This window comes from Myotis brandtii, unplaced genomic scaffold (assembly GCF_000412655.1).
Source record: "Myotis brandtii unplaced genomic scaffold, ASM41265v1 scaffold78, whole genome shotgun sequence".
Taxonomy (NCBI): Eukaryota; Metazoa; Chordata; class Mammalia; order Chiroptera; family Vespertilionidae; genus Myotis; species Myotis brandtii.
Genome location: NW_005371131.1, coordinates 724,944 through 734,722, shown reverse-complemented (window position 1 = coordinate 734,722; position 9,779 = coordinate 724,944). Strand labels below are relative to the sequence as shown.

At 56.7% G+C, this 9,779-nt stretch overlaps 1 protein-coding gene across 1 annotated transcript in view; it reads left to right on the top strand.

The window, feature by feature from the left end:
- Positions 1-1,257: 1,257 nt before the first annotated feature.
- Positions 1,258-9,779, top strand: part of MICALL1 (MICAL-like 1) — a gene marked incomplete at its 5' end in the record, with an annotated part of 21,441 nt that continues 12,919 nt past the window's right edge. The window contains 6 exons of the mRNA XM_014530795.1: positions 1,258-1,514; positions 1,646-1,694; positions 2,003-2,144; positions 6,291-6,370; positions 6,982-7,124; positions 9,424-9,779. Coding sequence (XP_014386281.1) covers positions 1,258-1,514; positions 1,646-1,694; positions 2,003-2,144; positions 6,291-6,370; positions 6,982-7,124; positions 9,424-9,779 — 1,027 coding nt within the window. The remainder of the gene's footprint in view (positions 1,515-1,645; positions 1,695-2,002; positions 2,145-6,290; positions 6,371-6,981; positions 7,125-9,423) is intronic.

The window sequence follows — 9,779 nt, the reverse complement described above, 5'->3', positions numbered from 1 at the left end:
GGGGGAGAGGCTGGAGGAAGAACTGTAGTGTCTTGCGGGCCTTTACAGTTTTTACGCTGCTTCCAGGATGTCTTCATTCAACAAACATTTATTGAGTGCCTACTGAGTACCCGGACCTATGTACCAGGTAGAGTGTTGGCGACACAGGGGGAATAAAAGCCCCCCTTCCTAAGAACACTGCTGGGGAGACTGGAAGAAGTGGCCGAGACAAGGTGCTTTGTCTCATTTGGTCTGGGAACAAGCCTTTGTCTTGGGGGCTTCTGCTGGTGCCCCCTCACCCCCTTCACAGCATCACAGACCAGGAGGCTGAGGGTTAGGAGGTCACATTGCTTGCTAAGGGTCATGCTCTTAGGCAGTGGCAAAGCTAGGGGAGTTAGGGACCCAGCTGAGGGGAGAAGGAAGTAGCCTGGCCAGGGGGTGGCAAAAGGGGGCTGAAGCTCATACACAGCCACCTCCCCTCTGTCCAGTCCATCCAACCTTGGGGCACCTCCCTTCCGGGGTTCCCAGCTTACTGTACCTGGACTCTGCCTGGAGAGGCTAGGGGTCGGAGGGCTAGGGGAGGGGCGTGCTTGCCCTCTCCCTTGTCTGTGAGGCCTGCCCTTCACCCAGCGCAGACTCCGCCAGTCCTCCCCACCAGCCTGGAGGAGCAGAGCCCCGGCCGGGGCCTGGGAGGACGTGCTGCCTGCTCCAGCCTCTGACCACTGCATCGGGCAGTCAGGCTGCAGTTTTCAGCCATAGAAGGGCAACGACTTGGGCGGTGCACCCAGGAGGCTGCCAGCAAGAAGGCTGGGCTGCCTCCACCGGTTTCAGCCACTCTAGCAGCCTGGAGCCGGGAGGGGGCGAGGGGGATAAATAAAGCCGGCAGGCTGGCCAGCTGTCCCCTCCAGGGTCCCCCAGGCCGGCCCTGCTGCCTCTCACCTGTCTCAGCTTAGACACTGGGAAAGCCTTCGCCGCTCCCCCGGGAGACGGGGCCCCGGAGTGGCCCAGCAGGGCAGCCAGCCGGCCAGTGCCTGCCAGCCGCTCTGGAGGCTGTTCTGTTTCCAGTCCGGTTCAGACTTGTTCTGGTCCTGGCCCTGTTAAGAAGCAGCCATCCTCGGGCTGGGTTGGGATTCAGCATGTTGGTGTGGCTTCTCCAGGTTTGAGACGTGCAGTACGAGGACCAGGAATGTGGGTTCCCGGGGCTGGCTGGCTTCCCCTCTGCGGGCCTCAGTGTTCTCATCTGAAACGGGGTAAACGCCAGCCAGGCAGAGTTGAAAACAATGTAAATTCAAGACAGGAGCTCCGCACAGCACTGGCGCGAGGTCCTCGACCCACGGATGTCCCTGTTTTTACAAGTATTTGTCCTGGGCTGGCCAGGATGTGGCTTCCGGGGAGGGCATCCTGATTCGCAGTGAGGTCAGGGATCATCAACCTGGAAGCTTGCACTTGAGCCCTACCCCTTCGAGTGATCTGCATCCTCCGCGTGGGTGCCAGGAGCTCAGCCTGTGCCCCCACCGGAAGGCCCAGTCCACCAGGCATGTGCTGTTGCCTCAGGTTCCTCCTGGCCAGTCCACAGACCCCTCCCCTTGGGATGAGGTCACCCCGCCTGCCCCTTCCTTTGTCCAGTCACCTCGTCAGTGCTCCTCCTCCCCTTTGCCTCTTGCAGAGATTTTGATTCACTTTCCAAGGATAATGTCTTCGAGAATAACCGTTTGGTGAGTCCTCAGACAGATGAAAGCACAGGAGGCTGTGGGGCTGGGCTGGGCTGGGGCTGGGGTGGGGGTGGGTAAGGGTCTTGCAGGGCAGGAGCTGTGGGAGGGGCTGCCTTGCACTGGGGCCCTGGCTGCTCCATTCCCCACCCCTGCTTCCCTCTGGCCCGCTTGTCCCTGGAGCACCAGGCCATCATGTGGGTTCAGAGCTGAGGGGAGCCCATGCCCACCCCTGCCCTGGTACCCCTCATCCCACTGACGGGCGCCCCCTAACCCTGCCTCCTCCCCCCACCCCTGCACCTGTTCCCACCCAGGCCTTTGAAGTGGCCGAGAAGGAGCTGGGCATCCCTGCTCTACTGGACCCCAATGACATGGTCTCCATGAGGGTCCCCGACTGCCTCAGCATCATGACCTACGTGTCCCAGTATTACAACCACTTCGCCAGCCATGGCCAAGGTGAGAGGGGGCAGCCCTTCAGGGAGACTGGCAGGGCCTGCGGCTGGGGCTGCTGCTGGGGCTGGGGCTGGGGCTGGGGACGGGTGGTAGTTTTCTGCGCTGCAAACAGGCAGCTGGGGAGGCAGCCCATCATCCATTCACTGGATCGTCCGTTCACTCATTGAAATGCCCTTTGCTGGGTGAAACAGCATGTGCTGGGGTATAGCTGTGACCAGGTCGCTGCCCCCCGGAGCGCCCAGTCTGGTGGCGGGGACAGATAACAAACACAGCGACCCATAACTGAGCAAAATCATATGAGAGGAGACAAAGCGGGTGGGGGGGCTTCCCGCTGTCTGAGTTCACCTCTCTGCACCCACCGCACTTCCTGTTAGCAGACACTTCCCTGGGGTTTTTCCTCCAGCAGGGAAGTGACCCTGTGGGCTGTTGTGCAGCATCTTCCCCAGAAGTGACCTTCAGGGCCTGAGAACTGGGAGGCTGGGGAGTTGGGGGTTCCCCGGGGTACAGGGGTACTTCTCTGCTCTGAGTCAGGTCACCGCGGCGGCGACAGAGCCTCCTGCCTGGAAAATCCCCATGCAGGAATCTCCTGGGGCAACTGGCCCAGAGAGGGGAAGCCAGGAGCCCAAGGTCACACAGCAGGAAAGCAGAGAGGCTGGGTGGAGAATACAGGTGTCCGGACTCCTGCTCTGGGTCACTTCTGGGTCCTGAGTCGGGGGGGCGGGGGTAGGGAGGGGGCGCCTTGGCCCTCCCCTGCCCGCTTTCAGCCCTGCCTCTTGTCCGCTGTATATGTGGACAACCCCAGCCCATCGTTAAAGAAGTGTCTGTAAAGTCAGGTCTTTTTTTCCTTTTTAAAAGTAAAGCATGTTTACTGTAGACAAGTCAGGACACAGAAAAGGACATCAAAATTAAAATAATCTGTTACTCCCCTTCCCGAGATATTGCTAGGGATTAATATTATACTTGAACAAATAGCATGGTATGTATTTTAGTAGAAATCAAATTAAAAAGATTTCTTCACCACTGAGTCGTTGGTGAGAGGCAAATAGGGTGGAAATTAAGAGCGTGGACTCAAAACGTTTTATCTGCCATTTACTCTGGGTGACAGTGGGCCACCACGGTCACCCCTCTGCCTCAGTTTCCCCTGGCGATGGGGGTAAGAATAGCACCCACCTCGCAGGGTTGATGTGAGGAGTAAACGAGGAAACGTAAATCAAGGTTAGTGTCATTATGACGTCTTTGTTCCGTTGGTTAGAATTTAGCTTACTTACCTAGAATCACAATTTGGTCCTGTGTTCTGGAAGGTTTCCTGTCAAAACCCCCAGGCTCGCTCTACTGAGCTCTTCTTCTGGGGAGCTGTGGGGTGGGTGGGGGGCCGTCGATCCTACTGTTGGTGGTCCTGGGTCCTCACCGGGCATCCTGGGGTGAGGGCGCCCCGGTGGCCCAGCTCCCTGAGCTGTGCCTGGGCCTGCGGGGATGCTTGTTGCTAAAAGCACAGCTTGTACTTTTCATATAACTTGGCCCCTAAATGCAAACCATTTTTATCCCACCTGCTGCTCAACCAGAGGAAACCCAGCGATGTGTGCCAACCCTGGAGGCAAAGCTGGCTGTCAGACTCCCCTAGATGGGCCCGTGCTGTACTTTCTGGTCGAATGTGTGTGTGTGGGGGGGATTTCAACGGTGCTTTTGACTGGACTGGACTCTCACCGGGCTGGGCAACCTTGAACCCGGCCCTGGCTGAGACACTGAGGTGCGGTGCTGAGTGCTCAGCTTGTGCCAGGCTCTGTGGGTGCCAGTGACCCTGGGCACATCAGCTGCCCCCTGACCTCCAGGAGCCACAGCCTGGTCTGGAGCCAGCGTATGAGTCCAGGACGCCCAGCGTCTGGGAAGTCGGAGGAGGGGTTCCAGCCCACAGGGTGGCAAAGGCAGGTCATCAGGAGAAAGTCCAGCTTCTCAGTGGCCCTGAGGTCCTCCCCACAGTTAGCCTGAGCCACTCGCTGCCCCAGTCTCTTGTGCTTCTTGAACACCTCACATTCTTTTTGTTTTTTAATGTTTTTATTGACTCATGAGAGAGAGAGAAGGGGAGAGGGATAGAGAGAGAAACATCATCGATCGGCTGCCTCCTGCACACCGAGCCTGAAACTGGGGCATGTGCCCTGACCGGGAATGGAACCCGTGACCTTCTGGCTCACGGGTCATCACCAGCCCTGAGCCACACCACAGTCTTTCTTCGTGGTGACCCTCTGGCCCCAAACCCCATTGTCTGTCCCATTTCTTCCACCCCCAGCACGTGCTTTCCGACTGATCCTCTAATCTTCACATTCTGCCTCTAAGCAGCCTGCCCGGCTTTACCTACTCCAGGTGCTCGTGTCGCCCCTGCCCCTGTTCAACACAAGACTGTGGCCACAATATCACGATGACTCCTCTCTCTCCCCTGCAGACCGTCTCTATTCACAGCCGGATAGCTCCAGCACTTATTCGTGTAACAGATATCTATGGAGCGCCTACTGTGTGCCAGGCACTGTGCTAGGGAGAGAGCTGAGAATGAACCAGACTCAGAGCTTGCAGTCTAATGGATGAGGGGCGGGTGAGAGGGGAGAGAGAGAGAGGTAATAAGTGACATAATGTCAGGGGAGTCCAGTAAGGAAACAAAGTAAGGTAATGGGATGAAAGCGATGGGAATAGGAAGTGGTCAGGGAGGCCCTCTCGGAGGAGGTGACATTTGAGCTAAGCCTTGAACAAGGAGGAGGAGGAGGCCATGTGAAGCTCTGGGGAGGAATGTTCCAGGCAGGAGGGCAGCAGGCTTCCAAAATGTTTTGCCACGATTCATGGTAAGAAATACAGTTCCCATCACAGTCTGAGTTCATGCACACATATGTAACTGAAACAAGTTTCAGGAAATGATTCTTCCCCTTGCACATGTGATGCACACAGATACTTTCTATTCTGTTTCATCTTTTTTGTTGTTGTTGTTGTTGTTGTTGTTAATCTTCACCAGAGGATATTTTTCCATTGATTTTTAGGGAGAGTGGAAGAGAGAGGGAAAGACAGAGAGAAACATCGATGTGAGAGAAACACACACCCATTGGTTGCCTCCTGCATGCACCCTGACCAGGGCCGGGGAGGAGCCTGCAACCGAGGTACGTGCCCTTGACTGGAATCGAACCCCGGACCCTTCGGTCCACAGGCCAATGCTCGATCCACTGAGCCAAACTGGCTAGGGTTTTTTTTATATATACTTTTATTGATTTCAGAGAAGAGAGGGAGAGAGATATAGAAACATCAATGATGAGAGAGAATCATCGATCGGCTGCCTCCCACATGCCTCACACTGGAGATCAAGCCCGAAATCCAGGGAATCGAACCCTGACCTTCTGGTCCATAGGTCGACGCTCATTGAGCCACACCAGCCAGGCTGTTTCATCTTTGAAATGTGCTAGTTGCAGTCCACAGAATTGATTTCAGGGTCCATTAATGGACGGTGACCTGAAGTTTGGTCATTTTAGACCACAGTAAGGAGCTTGGGTCTTATTTTTTAAATTGTCATACAGTAAAATGGACTTTTTAATACAGTTCTCTGAATTGGGGGTGTTTATGTCAATCCCTGGGTACAAAGTGGGTGCTTAGTGAATATTTGCTGAAGGAATGAAGGAGGAGGATGTTGGAGGAGGCTGGGTGGGGTGGGTGGGTTTCTCTGGTGTGAGGGACAGCAGGCAGGTTCTGGGCCGCGGCTGCCCGCGGGGGGCGTCGGTAGGGCAGCTCCTTGCTGGCCCCAGGGAGCCAGCCCTGTTCCCGATCTTTGCCAGCACCCGATCTTTGCCAGCACCATGCGGTTTCCTTCTTTTCCTTCCCTCCAGCCCCAGTGCCCCGGGGAGGGGGAGGAAGCTCCCCGTCCTGCCATGGGCTGGGCACTGTTAGTTCTGTGATTGTGCGGTTGCCTCTGCTCACGGCCCCTGGGCGAGCAGCTTGCATTTGGGGCTTAGCTTGGACGTGGAGGTGTCCGCTGGTCGGTGTGAAGGGGGAGCCTGCTCTGGTCCCACTGCACTGGGACCGAAGGTGATGTCTGCGGAGCTCAAACCTTTGGCCAGGTTGCGGCCGCCTGGAAGCCCAGCGTCTCCACCTGCCTCAGGTCTGTTTTCCGTCCCTTTGCAGCCGGTGTCTCACCACCCGGAAAGGGCCCGTCACCCTCCTCCCCGCCATCCACTCCAGTGGAACCAGAAGAGAGGGCTCAGGTAGGCAGAGGCCTGGGTGGGCGGGTGGGGCGGGGGAGAAGGTCGGTGGGCAGGGACAGCGAGCATTGCAGTGTTCAGAGGACACTTGGACCTTTCCCACTGGCTTTGGGAGTGGAGTCTCACAGGCAAGGCCTGGGAGGGGGCACAGGGCAGCCCACAGCACTGACTGCCACGTTGGGCCTGACGGGATTTAATACACTCGCCTGGCGGGACAGCTTTTCAGCTCCCTGATGGTTCTGTTTAACCCTCTAACAACCCTGGAGGTGGCTATTATGTGTCCTGATATACAGATGAGAAAACTGAGGCTCAGATAGGCTTGCTCAAGGTCACAGAGCTTAGAAGGAGAGAAACTGGGAGTTAAGTCTGCTGGGGCTCTAGGAGGGAGGCAGGGAAGACGGGCGAGGGCAGTCACCCCGGGGCCAGCCTGCAGGGTAGGAGCCGCTCTCTGGGCTGTAGTTTCCTTGCACCCTGTCCCCTTCCAGGGCTCTGACGAAGCACGTTAGCACTCGGCAGGTGTCCCCAGTACACGTGGGGGGCAGCGGCCATTAGAGGGACTAGGATGGCTGGTGACCGTGCCCCCACCCCCAATCTGCCCGCCCTGTTCCCCGCAGGCCGAGGAGCTCGCCTCAGGTCACCTGTCGGAGCAGAGCACCCACCGGACCCCCAGCAGCGTGTGCGCAGCCTGCGGGCAGCACGTGCACCTGGTGCAGCGGTACCTGGCCGAGGGCAAGCTGTACCACCGGCACTGCTTCCGGTGAGTGGCGGGGCCTGGCCGGGCCTCGACCCCAGCACCCCAGTAGCAGGGAGGGAACTTCCGTGGTTCAGCACCACCGTGGGGGGCACCTTGGTGGGCTCTCCTTATGGAGCATCCTGCTTGTCTCCATTTCCTGGGGAGCAACTAAGGCCTCCGAGGGGAGACCTGCTCATCGGGTCATTAGAGGCCGGAGCGGGCTGGAGCCCAGGGTTCTGCCCCGGGCGGCGCTCTTGGAGGTGAACCGCCCATGGTGTTTTACGACAGTGGTCGGCAAACCGCGGCTCGCGAGCCACATGCGGCTCTTTGGCCCCTTGAGTGTGGCTCTTCCACAAAATACCACGTGCGGGTGCGCACGTACAGTGCGATTGAAACTTCGTGGCCCATGCGCAGAAGTCGGTTTTCGGAAAGGAGATAGACGAAACAAGTTTACAAGACGAGTGTGGATGGGAGAGTTGGAAGGGGTCGACCTCAGCGAACGTACCTCAATCAGATGGAGGACGTTTTTAGCAAAGGCCAGTTTAGGAGCACCCTAATTAAGTTAATAACAATGTACCTACCTATATAGTTTAAGTTAAAAAAAATGTGGCTCTCAAAAGAAATTTCAGTCGTTGTACTGTTGATATTTGGCTCTGTTGACTGATGAGTTTGCCGACCTCTGTTTTAGGAGCACAATCTGCTTTAAGGCCAGTGGGGAGAAAGGGTTTTAAAATATCACAATAACAACTTGCTTTCTGTGTACGGCTCCCAGTGGAAGCCAGGTTTAAAGAGAATGGAATAAGAGGCAAGGAAAATACAAATAATTTAGAAAATATATGATACAAGAGAGAAATCAGAAAAGGAAATTGAAGAGTCAAGGGAGCTGGTGATTGACAGTTGCCGAATGCTCTGTGTGTGTGTAAGATGGGTATGCGGTGTGTGTGTGGTGTGTGTGTGTGTGTGTGTCTGTGTGTGGTGTATGTGTGTGTGGTGTGTGTGTGTCTGTGTGGTGTGGGTGTGATATGTGTGTAGTGTGATATGTGGGTGTGTGGTGTGTGTGTGGTGTGTGATATGTGTGTGTGTGGTGTCTGTGTGTCTGTGGGTGTGTGTAGTGTGTGTGTGTGGTGTCTGTGTGGGTGTTTGTGGTGTGTGTTTGTGGTATGGTGTGTGTGTGTGGACTTGTTTTAAGGAATTGGCTCACACGGGTGTGGGGCTGGTGAGTGTGAAACGCGGAGGGAGGCCTGTGAGCAGCTGGACTGTGCTCAGCCCTGAAGCTGAACACTCTCCTCTCCTGGGAGCCTCAGGTTTCTCCGGTGAGGCCTTCATCGGCTGATTGGATAAGGCGCCCATATTATTGAGGGTGATGCGTCTTAAAGCCAGCTGTTGCAGATGTTAACCACATCCACAAATAAACCTTCCCAGGGTTGGTGCCATTATGGGGCTCAGCCCATCTGGTTTTCCAGATGGCCTAATCCTATATAGTAAAAGGGTAATATGCAAATTGACCCTAACAGCAGAACGACTGGCAATGACTGGTCACTATGACACACACTGACCACCAGGGGGCAGACGCTCAATGCAGGAGCTGCCCCCGGTGGTCAGTGCACTCCCCCAGGGGGAGCTGTGCTCAGCCATAATGTGGTGTGTGTGGTGTGTGTGTGTGTGTGGTGTGTGTGTGTGTGTGTGTGTATGGTGTGTGTGGCGGCTGCACCTGGAACCTGGGACCTGACTCCAGGACTGAGGGTCATGGGGGGAACACTTGGGGAGCCATCACACCCATGTCAGGGCGGTTTTTATAAACTTTTTACAGCGTTCCCCCCCCACCCCCGCCCAGTAAGAAATCCACTTGACATTGTGACCAGGTGTGAACACATACCTGAAGTAAAGCTTGTATAAGTAGAGGCACAACTGGAATAAGAGTCAAGTGCGACCCGCTCTGACATGTATTCGGTGCCGTTTTCTTCTATCCATAAAACAACAAAACGAACAGCCTGCTGGCTGAGAACCGCCCAGTCCGTCCTGAGCCGGAATGGCGGCCGCGCTCACTGGACGGTCCCTCTGGGGGAAACGTTGCTTCCTCTTGCAGCACGAACTGAATGTGTTTCACAATTTCTGTTGCTGATTTCACGTGGTTTTATTGTTCTGCTGCGATCCTGACAGTTACCATTTTCCTTTTCCTCTGGGAAGTCCAGGGCATTGAGACAGGATCCGGCAGGCATTTGGGGGGAGGGGGAGGGAAGGGCCTTGGTGCTGGAGGAGGGGCGGCCGCACGCTGGGCCGGGCTCCCTGGTCCAGTTCAACACCCATCCCCTTCTCCCTGCAGGTGTCGGCAGTGCTCCAGCACCCTCATCCCCGGGGCCTACCGGGCTGGGCCTGAGGAGGGCACCTTCGTGTGTGCGGAGCACTGTCCCAGGCTGGGCCCAGGTGGGCGGGGGGCCAAGCCCCGGTCCCCACCACAGCCAAAGCGACAGCCAGAAGAAGGAAAGGAAGCTGCAGAAGAAGCCAAGGATGTGGAGGGAGGCGGCCCCAGCCCTAGGGCAGCTGCAGGGGCTGAGGCCCGGCCCCAGATCCCCACCAAGCCCTGCATTCTGGACAAACCACAGGATCTGGCCAGCCCCCAGGCCGGCCGCCCCATGCCCGCCCCCAGGAAGACCTTGGAGAGCACAGCCCCGGCGCCCT